This window comes from Akebia trifoliata, chromosome 1 (assembly GCF_017979445.1).
Source record: "Akebia trifoliata isolate Shusen 1 chromosome 1, ASM1797944v1, whole genome shotgun sequence".
Classification (NCBI taxonomy): domain Eukaryota; kingdom Viridiplantae; phylum Streptophyta; class Magnoliopsida; order Ranunculales; family Lardizabalaceae; genus Akebia; species Akebia trifoliata.
Window position 1 is genome coordinate 22,649,165 of NC_141375.1, and position 18,155 is coordinate 22,667,319.

At 35.7% G+C, this 18,155-nt stretch overlaps 2 protein-coding genes across 41 annotated transcripts in view; one reads left to right on the plus strand and one right to left on the minus strand.

Annotated features, from left to right (window-relative positions):
• Positions 1–12,115, plus strand: LOC147410985 (disease resistance protein At4g27190-like). 40 transcript variants are annotated; one of them, XM_086442928.1, is made up of 16 exons: positions 1–3,127; positions 3,222–3,299; positions 4,004–4,484; positions 4,591–4,690; positions 4,796–4,924; positions 5,025–6,179; positions 6,778–7,232; positions 7,501–7,628; positions 7,724–7,826; positions 9,033–9,075; positions 9,311–9,369; positions 9,744–9,863; positions 9,978–10,118; positions 10,887–10,972; positions 11,060–11,127; positions 11,591–12,115. In XM_086442928.1, exons 1-2 carry the CDS (start codon positions 102–104, stop codon positions 3,241–3,243), a joined length of 3,048 nt encoding a protein of 1,015 aa, XP_086299054.1. In that variant the 5' UTR covers positions 1–101; the 3' UTR covers positions 3,244–3,299; positions 4,004–4,484; positions 4,591–4,690; positions 4,796–4,924; positions 5,025–6,179; positions 6,778–7,232; positions 7,501–7,628; positions 7,724–7,826; positions 9,033–9,075; positions 9,311–9,369; positions 9,744–9,863; positions 9,978–10,118; positions 10,887–10,972; positions 11,060–11,127; positions 11,591–12,115. The 40 variants fall into 40 exon arrangements, with proteins under 40 accessions (XP_086299054.1, XP_086299124.1, XP_086299010.1 ...); XM_086442998.1 differs by having other exon boundaries at positions 9,040–9,075; XM_086442884.1 differs by lacking the exon at positions 9,033–9,075 and adding an exon at positions 7,354–7,397 and having other exon boundaries at positions 7,501–7,826.
• Positions 12,116–13,156: 1,041 nt separating this feature from the next.
• The window catches only part of LOC147410986 (Transducin/WD40 repeat-like superfamily protein), a 90,526-nt gene continuing 85,527 nt past the window's right edge, over positions 13,157–18,155 (minus strand). The window contains exon 13 of the mRNA XM_086443097.1: positions 13,157–13,244. Within this exon, the coding sequence (XP_086299223.1) occupies positions 13,177–13,244 (68 nt within the window). The 3' untranslated portion in view covers positions 13,157–13,176. The remainder of the gene's footprint in view (positions 13,245–18,155) is intronic.

The following is an 18,155-nucleotide window of genomic DNA, read 5'->3' on the forward strand; positions in this document are numbered from 1 at the left end:
TTCATTGCGTTACTCATAATTTTGTTGCCTGGTAGTACGCAATTGTTTTAGTTGTTGCCTTTACAATACATAAATATAACATTTGCTTCGCCTAGAAAGCTATGGAATTTCTTGTTTCAATTGTAACTGAAGTGGGAAAATGTTTATGGTTTCCCATTGAACGCCGAATCAATTATTTGGTCTATTATAAGACCAATATTGAAAACCTTAGAAATCAAGTGACAAATTTAGAAACAAGGAAGAAAGACATACAAAATAGGATTGATGAATCTCTTCGAAACCTCGAAGAACCCACTGAAGAGGTACAATGGTGGCTCAAAACAGCAAATGACATTGAATTTTCTACAAGAAATGTAGGAAGAGAAGAAAGTGAGAACAAGAAGTGGCTCAAGGGATTGTGTCCCAATTGGAGCTCTCGTTATAGGGCCAGTAAAACAGCAGTAAACAAGGTAGATATTGTCAAGGAACACCTAGAAAAAGGAAACTTTAGCAAGGTGTCACGTGTTTTGCCTCCTCCAAGTGTCGTACGAATGCCTAGTGATTATGTGGAGGGCCTTATATCCATAGAGCATGCATTGCATCAGCTCATGAAAGCATTACGTCACGAGAGAATTAGAGCCATAGGAGTGCATGGAATGGGGGGTGCGGGGAAGACTACCCTAATGAAAAGATTAAACAATGAACTTGAAAGAAATCAAATGTTCGAGAAAGTTATATTCGTGACAGTTTCCAGCAACCCTAACTTGGAAAGAATCCAAGATGAGATGGCTGGGAGGTTGGGCTTTAAGTTCGAAGATCATGAGTGTTCTCTACTTCTTAGGGCTAATAAGGTGTCCAAGGGATTGATGCTGAAGAAAACAGTTCTCATTATATTGGATGATGTGTGGAAGATGCTAGATTTATTTGCTATAGGAATCCCTCGTGAAACTGATCATAGGGGTCTTAAAATCGTGGTGACATCTCGAATAGAAAGTGTTTGCGTCCAAATGGGCACACAAAGTAACATTAAATTGGAACCATTGTCTTATGATGAATCATGGATCCTCTTCAAGGAAAAAGCCGGCGATGTAGTTGATTTTCCCACATTGCAACCTATTGCAAAACTTGTCATGAGTGAGTGCAAAGGTTTGCCATTGGCAATTGTAACTGTTGGATTGTCTTTGAGAATGAATGGGGATAGTATTATATGGAGAAATGCACTGAGGAAATTACAAAATTCTATACTAAGTGAACAAGAAGATCCTGTTTTTTCATCTTTACGATTTAGTTACGACTTCCTAAAAGGTGAAGATGTCAAATTATGCTTCTTGTTTTGCTCCCTATTCCCTGAAGACGAAAACATTGATTTGAAGTATCTATTGTGGTACGGTGTTGGGGAAGGTTTCTTGAAGGTGGACGGAATTTTGGAAGATACACTGGATGAAGCGTATGATATTGTCTGTAGACTGAAGGATTGTGGTTTGTTGTTGGTTGGTGATCATGGTAACAAGGAAGTGAAAATGCACGATGTCGTACGAGATATGGCCATAAAAATTTCAATGGGTGATGAGCATGGATTTCTTGTAAATGCTAGAATAGGATTGGAAGAGTGGCCTGAGTGCAAAACCATGAGAGAATATAAGAGGATTTCATTGGTGGGCAATAAAATTACGATGGTCCCTGCAGAGCCAAAGTTTCCCAATCTCCGAACTCTATTATTGCAGAAAAATCTATTTTTGGTAGATATTCCAGATAATTTCTTCAAATGGATGCCCTCTCTTCTAGTTTTGGATCTAAGCTACACTAGCATTGTATCGTTGCCCCTGTCACTGTCGTGCCTAACAAACCTTAAGACACTACGTTTGGAATGGTGTGTTAATTTAAAAGATGTCTCTCTTCTTGGAGGGTTGGTAAAACTCAATATACTTTGCCTAAATCAGTGTTCCAGTATCTTTGAGCTGCCAAATGCAATATGTGAACTCACCAATTTGAAGTTACTGGATCTGACAGATACATATCGTCTTAGAAGGATACCTTTAGGGGTGATATCAAAGTTAACTCGTTTAGAAATATTGAACATGCGGGATAGCTTTTCTAGATGGGAATGCGATGTTGGTGGAGAAAATGATGGAGCATTAGCTAGATTTAGTGAGCTAGCATCGTTAAATCGTCTGACATCTCTAACAGTGGATTTGGTAAATGAGAAATGTTTCTTTGAGGAAATGTCAGATGGCCTTTGGAAAAAATTAAATAAATTCGACCTTAGATTTGCCGAAGGTCTGTATTATGATTATTTCGATGACTATGAGGGCCTTAGAAAAATGTCATTTGCCATGTTAAGTCCAAGTTTGAAGAATTGGATTAGGGTGCTGTTGAAAAGAACACAGGCACTACGTTTAGTCAGATGCAAAGATGTGAATAGTATTGAACAATTGGATTGTTTATTTGATAATGATTGCTTAGAGGTTCTTGTTCTAGATGATTGTGAAGAAATGGAATATCTTATTAATTTTGAGAAAATGGTTTCTTCTCAAGGAATAATTGCAGTTGCTAACAACCTCAAGGAATTGAACCTAGTGGGCTTGCCAAAGTTGGAGAAATTATGCCATGGACTTCCATCTCATCAATTAGGTTTCTTTGGAAACCTAGGAGTTTTATACAACCTCAAAGTGGTAGTTGTATGTTGGTGCGACAGGTTGAAGAATGTGTTCACGTTGAGAAATATTTTTGCTGTACTTGGAGGCCTCCAACAGCTTGATTCTTTAACAGTGTATGGATGCAAGGTCATGAAGGAGCTAATAATAATGGCAGAGGAGGATGAGAAGGTGGAAGAAGAAGAAGAGATGGAGATGATGCGTAAGATGAGTAATGTGTTCCCTCGTTTGAGGGTACTGGAGTTAAGTGATCTACCAGAACTAACATGCTTATACTCAAGAGAAGGAGGAGGAGGAGAGCAAAGGAACATAGTTTTTGATTTTCCATCTTTGGAAATTATTAAAATTTTTAGATGCCCAAAACTGAAGAGCCTCCCCTTAGGCTCTCATAGCGCTCCCAACTTGACACAATTCAACTGCTCAACAAAAGAATGGCTTCAAGGGTTAGAGTTGGATGATGAAGGCATCAGATCAAAACTACAATCCAAGGCCAGGTACTCTCTCTCACCAGCTCTCTCTCTTTCTCTGTCATACACAAACATTCATACATTATCTACTTTACTAATCAAAGATTCGAAATGATGTTAGGTTTGTGGAACCTCCATTTTAAATAGCGGAGAAGTGGACCAATTTTATTTCAGCTTATTATTGGTTTCTTTAAGGTAGGTAAGTTAGCTATAACATACTTTACCCTGTATTATTTTTCTCACTGTACTGTAGAATGGTCTGTGTGAATGTGAAGTCAGAGTATGTAAATTCAATTTTCTTCATATTCTTTCTAACAACAATCTTGTGCTCTAAAAATCTAAGCTCCCCATAATTGGATCTGGCTTTGAATTCTCCTTCCTATTTCTACCATTTGAGATTTCTGAAGAACGTATATTTAGGTCCTATATAATATAGGGTCTTGTTAAGGGCACACGTTAAAGTGCAATGAATGCACTCTGGAAATTGGATTTTGTACCGAAAATGCCCTTAACTTCGTTTCGTTTTCGAGTGGGTTGAGATTGCTATCCCTACCTTCAACAACAAACTACGAAAAATGAAATTTTTCTCGAAATTATAAATGTTCTAATGTGACCATAAGGGTCTATATGTAAGCATAAGAAACTTTTCAATGTTATTATTATTATTATTATTTTCAGTTTTTTTGTTGTTCTGGCATTTCTGACCCACCCACCAAAATTGTAGAAATTTTCTTTTAAAGAAAAATTTTCAAAGATTTCATTAAGCGCGTTAGTTTATAACTTCTATTCAATAGGGTGAGTCTTTTATTTTCAGAATCAAAACCATTGAATTGAAATTCTTGCCTAACTTACTTTGTGTTATCCCACACTACAAGTTCACAATTGTTCCTTTTTCTTGTGCAGATTATTGGATTTGAAAATGATTCCTTTGCTCCTTGAACACTCCTATCACTGAATAAACAACACACTCCTTTGGAGATCCATGGACCGCATGCAATTATTAGGAGGTTATTATAATGATTTCGGCACATGCCACATCCACTTTTTTTCGTCTTCTATTTTTACATTGGTCGAGTGGAAGATTTTATATCAACCATGTGTAAATAATTCATCTTCCAATATTTGGACTGTAAAATACTACTGATATGTTATTTTTTTGGTGGACCCCTTTTTCCATGGTTTGTATCTGTGTGCAAGGAAATTTACTAATTTCCAGTATCGTGTATCGACAATGATCCTCCTTTTTTATTTTATTATTATTTTTTTCTTTATGTGTTTGTGATTATGTAAGCAATATAACATTTACAAGTTTATGTGCTAGATGATACTCAATTGAGTTCCAGTAAAAGCTCCATTTATCATTTTCCATGCAAAAAGTTATAGGGTATCTTCATGTTACAAATCCTTTTCCCAACATCTCCTTGCTGCTGCTGGTTTTGGGTAAGGTCTTTATGTACCAATTTAATTGTTAGTTCCCAATTTTTTTACAGAGCCCATGTGGCCCATTTGTGAGGCTAGGTTCTTGATTCTCTCTAAACTATGGAAGCTAGGTTTGGGGTACGAACACTTTAAAGACAACTAATTTACAAAGTAAACACCTCCAAAGCTTTTAAATAATAAACTGCTTTTGTTTTTTTTTACATTGCTTTATGATTTGTTATCCTTTCTCATTTTATTTTCACTTGCTTTTCAAAGGAAAATGAACTTTTGTGCAGGTTGGAGTCTCAAAAGGGGAATAGGAAGGCCAAAAAGATGTGAATTTTTGAGGTGGTAAGATAAGAGTGTAGAACCCGTGATGTGAAACGAATGGCAGTCCATGAAATAGTTAAGATAAGGAGCCTTAATGAAAATGATGATATTGTTAAATCAATTTGGTTCATTTAAGTATGTGATATTGTGTTAATGGGATACAATGATTTGACAGGAATGGCGGGATAAGAAATACATTGGTGGACTCAACGACATGTACTCTTTCGTGAGAGAAGGCGGATGATTTGGTGGATTAATTGCAGCTCATTTTTTCTAGGTAATATTTTATTAGTCATTTTAGATTGTAACTACCATCTTTACTTAAATAGAAAAATTAAAAGCTAGATGACATACTCTGTTTTGATGGTTATGCTCCTTGTTTAAAATAATTGTAATGGAATGGAAATAGCAACTGTGTCAATGAAAAATTGTTGTGTGTGTACAGTCCTAAAAGATTACCATCAACACTATTTATATGTTTTCCATTTAACACTGAATCTTTCACTCCAAAATTGTGAAATCTAAGCTCTTGTTATTGGATTTGAGTTTTCCCCTTTCCCATTGCTACTTTTGGATTTTTTTGAAGAATGCATGTTTAGGCCCTGTATGGTTACAGTATCTACATAAGCCACACACCCCTTGGAAGCTCCATGGACTCTTCAAATATTTTCCATGTAAAAACTCTTGATATGTTCTTTTTGTTTGGGAGGGGAGGAGGAGGACTTTATATGCCAATCTAACTGTTAATTTCCCCATTTTTTTATTGAGTTCACGTGACTCATAAGTCAATAAAGGGTTGGTGAAACATGTGTAAGATCATAATTGGCTATGACTGTTAGTAATGGAAAATGGATCCAGTATACATGTTTTTAATGTGTTTCTGTTCCTAAATCAGAAATTTTTGCCTACCATACTTATTTATTCTCACTACAAGACAGTAATTTCCATTGCTTATTTAGATTGTTACAATGATTTCTGTATATGCACGTTGAGTTTTGCACTTGGAGGCCTGCAACAACTTGATTCTTTAAAAGTGTATGGATGCAAGGGCATGAAGGAAATAATTGCAGAGATGCGTAAAAGTAATGTGTTCCTTCGGTTGTGTAAACTAAGCTTATGGGATCTACTAGAACTAACATGCCTCACCTAGGCAAGGAAACATTTAAATTTTCATTTTTTGGAAATTATTGAAACTGGAAACTGCTTGAAATTGAAGAGGCTCTGCTTAGACCTCATTGTGCACCCAACTTGAGACAATTCATGTACTCACAAGAATGGTTCGAATGGTTAGCGTTGGAAGACTAGCAAATTAGACCAATTTGCAATCCAGGTACTCTCTCTCTCTCTCTCTCTCTCACACACACACACACATTTTCTCATTTCTTTTTCTTTTTGATGGGTCACACATTCTCGAATTTCACTTTGGTTTCTTCCAGGTGACATCCTATCATGCATGATACCCTAGATTATTTCATTCTAGATGTTTGTTTCTAACTTCTATTCAATGGGAAGGGCGTCTAAAAGTATTTTCAAAATCCACCCACCCATTGAATTGAAGTCCTTGCCTAACATATCTTGTGCATTGTCCCACAGTACAATCTCACAGTGATATCTTTTGCTTGCCCAGCTAATTGGATTTGAAGCTGACGCCTTTGTTCCTTCTACACTCCTATTATGCACTTTCTTTTACAGTAGAAGATGTTTTATGAACCATCTATAAATAATTCCTCTGTTAATATTTTTAGAGTAGATGTTTTAGGGGGTCCATGTGACCCAAAGTCAATCAAAGGGTTGGCTCAAACATCCATGAGCTCACAGTTGACTATAACTGCTTATAATGGAAAATGGACCCAATTTATGTTTTTTTTCATTGTCTTTTACAATTAAAGACAAACCTAGTTTTAATAAAAAATGATCATACTATTCAGGTGCACCCAAGAAACTAAACTTCAAGGCCTTGGCGTTGAATTTATATTCAATGGGATGAGTCTCCAAAAAGTACTTTTAAAGTTAACACATTAAATTAGCCTCTTTTTTTTTTTCTTCTGTTTGCCAAGCAGGTTGGATCAGGGATGACTCCTTTGGCTTTTCGCCCTACTAAAGGGAATTCTATGATATGTTTTCGGCTATGCCCTGATCAAAATTTTGTTATGCAAGTCCGTTTCATTTCCTTGTTTCTTTCCATTACCTTGGTTTCTTGCCCGTAAAGTCTCTCGTGATCTGTGATTAGTTACATGTACATTTGTTTGAGGCATTCTAATACATACTTTGAAAACCAGATAATGGAGGGAGTTGATAATTTCTTAAAGAAGGCAAGACCCAAAAGGGAATGAAAATAAAAATAAACAAAAAACAGTTGTGACGCCCCAACACCATGTCAATGGTGAGTGATACAAGTACCAGATTCTGCTATTTGTTATTGGTGCTCTCTTGTTGCATCTTCTTCACTCAATCAACCCACTTTTTGTGAGGCTAAATTCTTGATTCTCTCTAAACTATTGAAGCTAGGTTTGGGGTACAAACACTTTAAAGACAACCAATTTACAAAGTAGACACCTCCAAAGCTTTTGAATTACTCAACTGCATTTTTTTTTAACATTGCTTTGCCGATTTGTTATCCGTTCTCATTTTATTTCACTTGCTTTTCAAAGGAAAATGAACTTTAGTGGAGGTTGGAGTCTCAAAAGGGGAACAGGAAGGCCAAAAAGATATGGATTTGAGGTGGTAAGATAAGAGTGTAGAACCCGTGATTTGAACAGCAGTCCATGAAATAGTTGAGGTATGGCACCTTAATGAAAATGGTGATATTGTTAAATCAATTTGGTTCATTTAATATATGATACTGTCTTAATGGGATACACATGATTTGACAAGAATGGCGGGATAAGAAATACATTCGTGGACTCAACGACATGTACTCTTTCGTGAGAGAAGGCGGATGATTTGGTGGATTGATTTGCAGCTTCATTTCTTCTAGGTAATATTTTATTAGTCATTTTAGATTGTAATTACCATCCTTACTTAAATAGAAAAATTAAAAGCTAGAGGACATACTCTGTTTTGATGGTTATGACCCTTGCTTGAAATAATGGCAATGGAATGGAAATAGGAGCTGTGTGAATGGAAAATAGTGGTGTTTGTATAGTTCCGAAAGATTAGCATCAACACTGTTTATATGTTTTTCATTTAACGTTGTATCTCTGACTCCAAAATTGTGAAATTTTATGCTTTAGTGATTGGATTTGCGTTCTCCCCCTTTCTCATTGCTACTATTGGATTTTTCTAAAGAATGCAGATTTAGGCCTTGTATGGTTGCATTGAAAAAAAAATTAGAACAGAGACTTAAACCAATTTAGAAAGTAGACACCTCCAAAGCTTTTGAATTACTCGTCTGCTTTTTAAATTGTTTTGTGTTGGAAATCGAGCACAAAACTTAATTTCTTTGTAAGAAACAAACAACGAATTATAGTCCTTGATCAAATCAACTTGGCAAAGAGACTTGTATATGCTTCTGGAAGACAGTCATAGCCTCCCGTTTGAGCAAGGGAACACGTCAACACTTTCTCTGGGATTTAACCTAGCCTTGACTTGAGCCTGTTCCTCTACAAGTTTGTACTACTTGGTAGGAACTTGTACCTTGCCTCTTTAGGATGCCCAAAAGAAAGATGGACAAAAAAGGAAAATTCTCACAAAAAGTGAAGTGAAAATTGAGAGAATGTGAGAAATGAGTGAGATACCAAAACCTATAGGGTTAGGGGGTTTATATAGCAGTGGAGATGAATTTGAGGAAATGTATCACAATTAATTGATACATGTCCCATAAATTCTTCCAACTAAGGTGCATTGTACATGTATTTATTATATGCATGTTCCAAAAAATCTTCTAACCTTAAGTTCATCTCTTCTAGTGAAGTACATTGCTCTATGAACATGAATGAATCTTGGTCTACAAACAAACATAAATGTATGAACCTTGATCCATGCACCTAGGATTAGATACAATTAGCTTATTTGGTTCATTGCCTCAAACCATACATCCCCTTTGAAAATAATTTAAAACTAAATTTAATGTTACAAGGAAAAAAAAATTATTTATAAATTTGTTTATTTAAATCATAAACCAACATTTTGTTGATTGTTATCAATTCTCATCTTCATCACATGTTCTTTTCAAACTATGTAGACTCAAGGAGCTGCCCAAGTGATACACATTGACATTGTTTAAGGTGGTAATAATGTAATTTCAGTTTTCTTACAATTTCCTCTCTTTAAACATTTTCTCCTTGACAGTCTCTTAATTGAACATCATGCATAACCCTGTAATATTTCATTCTGAACATTAGTTTATAACATCTATTCAATGGGATGAGTCAGCCAAAGTATTTTCAGAATCAACCCATACATTGAATTGAAGTCCTTGCCTAACATTCTCTGTCCATTTCTCACAATACAAATTCAAAGTGATGAGTTGGCTCCTTTTCTCCTTCAACGCCCCTCTCACTGCTAGTGAATACTAGAAGGTTAGTACAATGATTTCAGCACATGCACATATTTTCCTTCATTTTGACTTCAAATATATTTGGGAGGCTAAGTTGTTGATCACTTAAACAATTGAACCTACCTCTAGCGTACAAATACCTTTTTTTAGTAGTCAACATTAAGGTGGGTTTGACAAGATTTGAACCTAAGACATGGGTTCAACATTCCACGTGCCTTTACCAACTTGGCTAAGTTGGTATCTTCGACAAATACTTCAAACACTTTGACCAATTTACAATGTAGACACCTCCAAAGCTTCTTAATTAGTCATCTTTTTTCTTTTTTTTACATTGCTTTGTTGATTTGGTTTTCCTTTCTCATCTTCTTCACACATATATTCTTTCAAATTATGTAGATTCATGGAGCTGCTGAAGTGGTGCATTTGACATTGTTTAAGGTGTTAACTGGGTGTTCGTTGAGGCAGAATATGCTCCTATCAATGTAATTGCAATTTGCAACTTGGGGAAGCACCCTGGTGAGGACAAACACATTTGAATTCACACGTGGCTGTTATGATCAGTGAGAAAGCATAGAATGCTCTAATCAATGTATTTCAGTTTTCTTACCATCTCCACTCTTTTTTGTGTAGTTTCTATTGTTTGAGGCATTCTATTACATAGTTTGGTAACCAGATAATGAAGGGAGTTGGTACTTTCATAAAGAATGCAAGGCTCAAAATGGTTTGATGAAATTCTGAAAAAAACCATCACGCTATATCACCATGTCTATGGTGAGTGACTCGAGTAACATATTTTGCTATTTGTTATTGGTTCTCTTGCTGCTTCTTCTTAACTCAATTAACCTTTTTTTGTTGCCAAGATGGGTCCATTGGGCCTTAGTTAGAACTATCATACTCTTTTTTAATCTACTTTGGGCCGCTGTATCTATTTCCACAAGTCATTACTTAGCCATTGCTGAACTCAGCTATTGAAAAATAACTAGTTATGATGTTTGACTCTGCTGAATGAACTCTGTTATAGAAAAAGAAATTTAGCTCGAGTTCTTATGAGGTAGATACATGAATTTTGCTTGGATTATATATGGTGGAAAAACAACTAGTTAATAGGTCTCTGACTTTGACGGAATGAGCTCTTTTATAAAACAAAAATATAAAAACTTAAGTCTGAGTTTCTTATGAAGTAGATTCACAATTTTTTTTTTTTTTGAATTGTATATGTGCCACTGAGGTGCACTTTTGGCCCTGCTTGGTATGCTTCAAATCATGTGCATTGCAAATGACTTGCAATGCAAATGGTTTGATGATTGATTTACTATTGCTTGGTAACCACTGGGAAATCTCTTTCGAATCTTTTTTTATGATTGGTTGATCTTTGCTAAGAAAATTCTCATTGTGATTTTGCAAATGATTTGTGGTACTTTTTGTGCTATAAATCATTTGCTGAAATTTGTTAAGAATTTAGGTGGTCAATGCTAATCAATATCATTCTGAAACCAAGCATCAGTAAAATTAATTTCAGAAAATTACTTGCATTTGCAGATTTGCTACATACCAAGCAGGGCCTTGGTGTAGGTTGGAGTCTCAGAAGGGGAAGAAGAAGGCCAAAAAGATATGGATTTGACATGGTAAGAAATGACACATGATATTGTTAAATGAATTTAGTTCATTTAAGTACATGATACTGAGTTAATGGTATACACATGCTTTGACAGGAATGGCAATATATGAAATGCAATGGTGAAGGATGATGATACTGTGAAATCTAAGCTCTGACGATTGGGTCTGATTTTCTCCTTTCCCATTGTTATTATTGAAGTTTTGTAAAGAATATAGGTTTAGGCCTTGTATGATCATCGTGTTCAAATTTTTTTAGAAAAGTTTCCCTGTAAAGAAAGCAGTGGTTCTATCTTATCGTCCACAATCAATATGTTATTCAAATATGGTGAAAAGTTCTTACTATTTTGGTACACTTCAAAAACTAAAGTCATTACCCTTTTTTTTAGAGCTGCTATTGCCACACCCACTATTACTAATGCCACACCAATTCCTATGTAAATCACCAAAGAATTGCACACAGTCGGTGTGGCATTAGTAAAAGTTGGTGTGGCAATAGTAACTCTATTTTTTATGGGTTAGTTGTACTTTGAATCCTCAACCTCGAAGTTGCTTTGCAATGTGTCGTCTTTTACTTCCTACGTGTTCCTATTAATCAGTTGCAACCGAATGATCAACTCGGCAAACAGTTGTGCAGAATCAAAAGCTGCGGCACGGAACTAGCTAGAAGTAGGATTAAAAGCCAGAGCAAGCCCAGCAGCAAGCGTAAGCCCAGCAAGTGGAGTCTACTGGAACTCATGGGGAAGAAAATGGATTTATGGAGGCGTCCCTTCTCGCTATCGGAAACAGCGGGCTGCCCTCTATTAATGGAAGCTTGACTTTATTAAAGGACCTTTTTGAAGATCTCCAAGGATAGATGTAATTGACAACCGAGTTTACGAGGAACAAGCAACTCCGTGAGGAGATGCAATCACTTGACTAACCAGGGGAGGAGATGCAGCAAAGAGGATCTGCAAGAGTCGAGATTCAAGAGGAGTCGGCTAACAGTGGATCAGAAGGAGAAGAAACAACCGAGCTATGGGTCTAAGCCCAAAATTCAGTGACCCATTGAATTTGCTTTTACATAACATACATACTTGTAAATTGCTCCACACAACATACAGCAATTTGTTTTGTTTGCGAAGCTAAAGGCCACTCTCCCTTTGCAAGCTCCATGCAATACTTTCCATGTTAACGCTTCATGTGCGTTCTTTTGTTTGGTGGGGAAGACTAATGCAACCCCAATTACAAGATTGTGTACAAAGGAAATTCACTAATTTATATTTCTACGGACATCCCCTGTGAGGAAACATTTTCCTTCCAATTAATTATAATGATAGGAGTTGGGATTACACCTTGGTTTATTTATTATGTTATCAGTTCAGACTATATCTTATGTTCGATAGCTCAAATTGCATGCACGACTTCTCCTTGCTGTTCAGAAAGTAGAAAAAGTATGCATCCAACATCCTATTTGCAACAAAAAAAAATTATTGAAATTCTTAGTGTTCTTAATATCATATTTGATATTTTTTGTACAATGGGAAAGGGAGTAAGGATATAGGGATTGAGGGTGCAGATGTCAACCACTTGATTGGTGGAACTGATGAACCCATCCAATTTGAATGAACTAAAACACCGCCAAAAGGCTTTCATCAACAGATGGAAGCAACACAGTGTTGAAATATATTTGGTGTTAAGAGGCTCAACATGTGCAGAGAAGAGCATAAACTCACTGTACCCACTAGTACAAAGAAAAGTTTTCTCAAAGGCATTTTCGTTGGAAGAGGGACAAGGCTGGCCATGGACTTGGCACAGACAGACCAACTTGACTCCAGACCAGGTTGGGTCAAGAGACATTTTGATGCCAATGACTTGGGAGGTTGAGGAATCATGCCACCCTTACCATTACCAATACAATCATCACTTCTTTAGTCTCCTATTCTTCACTTAGTGATGGAGAAACAACATACACTCCATGTTCTTTCGAAATCGGAACAAACCATTGACCCCAAGAATCAATGTTCACAATTGTCTAACAATGTTTTGCTCGAGATTGTATAAAGACTTTACCTGATTAAGCGGCTTTCTGCTCTTTGAAGATCATTGCTTGGAATCTCTTTCCATTCGGCTGAGCATGGTGTTGCTTTCGAAGGAGAGGCCATCATTGGTTATCCACTTTGCATCAGCATCCAAACTTCATGATCAATCATGACCAGTGCATGTAAAATAAACCTTACCTCGACCCAATCCATGCCCCCAAAATATGATTTGGCTCCCTTTCCTTGGACCGTCTTTGTGGTTCTGCACAGGGAGAACAAATTCGACACATTTAGGGTCTGTATGATTGCAGGGGAAAATCAACAAGAATTTAGTTTTTCCAAAAAAAATGAAATTTGCAATGGTAGAATTGCACATGTAGGAGGAAAATAATTTTTCCTGGGGAAATGGTCTTCTCGTGTTAGTAGGAAAATATTATCTGGCTCAACCCTTCAAAAAAAAATAATTTTCTCGTCAAGGCCAGAAAATCCTAATGTACGCCCCACCTCCAAAACTAAAAACTCACTCTAATTTGACAATTTCCTAGTTGCAATCGAACACGAGCAAACATTTTCTAGGCAAATTATTTTCTCTCTGACCTTTCCCAGAAAGAACAAAATGATGGAAAAATACGAAGGGTGCGCCATGGGATATACTTCCTGAAACCCTGAAAACCCTTTTATTCCTTTTAAGTACCATTCTAATCCAGTTGAATTTTTTTCTCTCCAAAGAGCATCTCACCAATCTTGAAGCACCAAATGCATACCTTGCCGTCCTCTCCACCTAACAAATTTTGGCACACAAACTCAGCTTAATGAAAATTATAAGCAACAAATGGTACCTAACAATCCTCTCCACCTAAATCATTTTGGTACACAAACTCAGCTTAATGAAAACTACAAGCAACAAATAACATTACTAATTCAGAAGGCACTTGACATAACAAGTTCCTTAGATGAATCGACTTCAAGTTGTATGCAGGTGTGGGAATTCATATGCCCTTCATAAGATTGAATAGCTCCTCTACCGATCAAGCGATTATCATAGGGCTTGATCTGTGTCAACATCAAAGATAATGAGTCGAAATCAATAGATTTGCATTTTAAAGAAACCACGGAGACAATTTGTGATACATTGCAATGCAGGTGAGTGGTCTTAACTTTATTGTGTTCCATAAATCTTGATATGTAATTTGCACTGGACATACAGCCCCAGTTAGAAGAAAATATTCAAGTTGAAGGTGCTAAAAGAATGAGAGGAAAACCCCAAAGAACATGAACGGAGATAGCAAAAGAAGATATGAACTCACTTTCAATAACGAAAGACTTGGCTCTGACAGAACGGAATGGAGGAAAAGGATTAGTTTGCCAGAACCAAAATACTTACGTCAAGGCTTTTTTTTGTTGTTTGTACTTTAAGAACAGTTTTGTTCACTGACTTTCTGTTTTCTTCTTTCTCTTCTTGTTTTCACAAAGCTCTGAATTCAGAGAAATGTACAACTACAAGCAGTAACAATAGGAAAACCAAACATGAAACCAAGATAGCGCTTGCAGCGTCAACTAGAAAAACACGAACACCTATGTAGGTGTCCAACTGGGTATGTAGTAGTGGTTCATGATCACACCCATGTAGTAGTATTAAGAATGGGTTACAACTTATTCCTTCATGTAACCGGTCCAAAAAAACACTTATTCCCAAATGTAAAAATGGGGTCTCCTTGTATTAAAGTCTTGCAAGATGTTTATTGATCTTTTATCTTTATATGTGCATCTTTTCTTTCCTATTATTTTTCTTTTTTGGGTTTCAATTTTGTTTCATATATATATTTAAAATTGTGAGTTTGGTTGCTACCAAGGCAATTTCTTTATGCCCATCAAAGGACCTTGAGATGCAAATCCAAGAGAAGCGATGCAAGAAATTCAAAGGAACTCATATTCTCTATGAAGGCGACCAATGGAAACACATTGATTTCATACTCGTACAAAAGAACTATTTCTTGGCAACTTAAATAACTTTCCAGGGAGATTAGGATCTTTACAAAAGGCTTTATAAAGCTTTCGTTGCAATTCATATATAGCCGTGAGCAATCTACGTTTGTGATCAAAAGTTCTTAATTATAAAAATTTGTGATCAAACATCCGTCCATGAAGTGCCAAGGAAACCATTAGCAAGACCAAGAAAATTTATGGAAGAACCAAGTATTAGTGGGGAAAAAACCCACCAAGTTTTAGTAGGGAAAAAAGGTGTAGCCTGAATTTTTCTAACTATATTTTTAGAGAATAATTCATTTTATTCTGACCATTCTTTACTTTTTATGGAGTTCTTTGTCCAACCTTTCATGCAAAATCGATGCCCATTTATAGTTTGTAAGATAACACTATTCAAAGGTGGATGGCCTGCTCTGCTTGGATCGATTATGTTTCGTTGGGCTGATTCAGTCAAATTTTGAAGATAAGAGATGCATACAAGATGCTTATCGTATTACAAGATCCATACCTGACCCGTGGTGCATACTCAATCTGACCAATTAACCAACATGGGGCTGAATCTTATTGTTATTTGCCACTCACCTCTTGAGTAGCAATCCTAAATCTGTCTTTAAAAAGAAGGAAAAACAAGTACCTTGTTTAGGCCCTTAGTAGTTATGGGAAGTTTAGTTTCTCACTTGAACATTAAATAGTTGTAGAGTTGATTTCCAATGATCAAATCAGTGATAATTTTAAGAAAGTGGTGGTCGTAGTAAACTGTGTACCTTTGACTCCAAAAATGATCTTTTATGTGGTAATTGTTACTACTTATTGAACTATTCCTTTCTTTTGTTTTACCTTTGGCTCTAAAAATGATCTTTCATTTTGGATGATCATTCATCAAACCTTCACTTGCGTTGGGACCAAGCAATCTCACTCAACCCTTTAAATACATGTCAATATGGTTTTCTTAATAAATATTAATATTGAAAATAGTGCCTAAACTACACATACACACACACAAAAAAACCAAAAAATAACAAAATGAAAATAAGAGAGAGTGAGAGAATGCATTTAAAATTTACTCGATTATCAAAGATTAATAAGAGTCCGTAAAAAGGACTTGCCACAAAGTTATGCAGAAGATTATAGGGTATTTTAGTATACCCCCCCCCCCCCCCCCCCTCTCAAATGGGTGATATTAGTGTTACTTGTTCCACGGTGAAATGCAAGATGAGGTCCAACCCCTAGACTTTCGTTGGCCTAGTCAAATCCTCTGTTAAAATGCAAGATGAGTTCCCTCCCTAGACTTTCGTTTTCCTAGTCAAACTATTAATGAAAACAATTGTCTCTTAATAGATTAATAGAGATGGTTAGATATCAAAAATACCCTTAAGTAGTTGAAATTCCGAAAATATATTTCGATTAAACAACCCAACTTTCGTTCAGTCTAATCATTCTGAGCATTGTAACTATGAGAACAAAATCGTTCTCAATCTTATTTCTCATTGATCTTACTAAATGTGGTCACTCTGAAGCTAAATTTTATTGTTAGTTTTCGACCCTATTTCATATTTTTCAACCTAATCTTATCATTTTCGACCCAATCCCATTGTTTTAAACTCAATCCTATAATAGGGCATTCTTCGACCCGGTCAGTGCTTGGAATCTCACATGCAAAACATTGAAAAAAAAAAAAAAACATGAGACATTGAAGAAAATAAAATTAGTAATATCTCCTATTGTAAATAATTATATTAGTTTTACTCCCCTCCCACAGTGATGAAAATGACAACATTTTTCTTTTTTTTTTTTCATGAATACTGAAACCTTGAGGTCGAAAAAGTTGAAATGAGCTCACCCGGGAGTTTAAAACTCCACCTATTACCCAAAATATCAGACTTTTAACTTGATCACTCAAAATCGTAATCGAAGTCGTTAATGGTAGAGCTTTAAAACAATGGGTATTAAAAATAAAACCTTAACACTCTCAGGAACAATCCAATGACAAGGAATACAAATGCTATTTGGAATAGGTGAGATGATGGAAAAACTCTAACCTTATATTCATCTTCTTAATTAAACAAGTTGAAGTTAGGGTTTATGTTTTAATCCAACAACTCATGTTAATATTGGATCTCGGGGAGAGGGAGAGGGAGAAAAAATACCCATATTGTATTGTACTTTATCAAAGATACAAGTTTGGGATAAAAGTTTTTTATGATGAATGTGGGTCCATCTTTGCTTGAAATCCATAGGATGAGCCTTTGTTACAAAAGTTTTTGATAATGGGGTGGGTCCATCTTTGCTTGATATCTCCAAGTTGAGTCTTTGTTACAAAAGTATTTAAAGTGGTAAACAGAATGATGCTTTGTTGTTAAAATGTGGTAAGAATATATTACAATAACAGAACTGTATATTAGTATATATGTATATAACGACAAATCATAAATTTAATTTTATAGTAATCTTTTGAAAATATAAAACTCTACATCACAATACTTTTCTCATGAACGAGTGATGCGAACATTATCAATTCCCTTTGTTTTTATTTCCTATACTGGGTTGATAGGCAATTCGTTGAAATGCCATAATACTATTGTTGAAAAAATACGTTGAACTCACGGCATGAGATCATTTTCTTTAAAATCTTATTCGTTCCTTACTCAAGTTTGCAAAAGGATTTCCATGAAAATATTTCTAGAATACGATAGACCCGATCTTTTGAACATATAATCCGTTGTCTTATAAAGCTGGAGAATTGCCTTGATAACTCAAATTGATTAGATACCTAAAACTAAAAGTAAGAAGAAAGAGGTAGAGTATTCTATATTATCGAGAAATGTCAAGACTGTGTATATGGATTTATGACTATAGATCTCTTTTTCTAGATCTTATGTGACTGTTCAAATAGTCATAATGATTGTTTGCCTCGATAGTCATGACTGAATGATTTAGATTATTCTAGATCTGATTTAAAGTTCAATTGATGAAGAAGATACATGCATGTTTCTAGGTTTCTTAGAGAGTTGCAACTCTTCATGAAATAAGAGAATGCCTTTTGGAGTTGGTCAAATGTGATTGACCCCAGGTCAAATCCCATTGGCCAATGATCTAGTTGTGTTTGTACACGATTAAACCACATTGACTAATGGTCCAACCGGAATTTCCTGATCAAACCCCTTTGATGAATACTATCAGTCAAGCT

Excerpts from the sequence above, each read along its gene's own strand:
- LOC147410985 (XM_086442867.1), top strand. The coding sequence starts at position 102 with ATGGAATTTCTTGTTTCAATTGTAACTGAAGTGGGAAAATGTTTATGG. Across the intron at positions 3,128-3,221 it reads AAACTACAATCCAAGGCCAG|GTTTGTGGAACCTCCATTTT; the intron begins GTACTCTCTCTC and ends AAATGATGTTAG.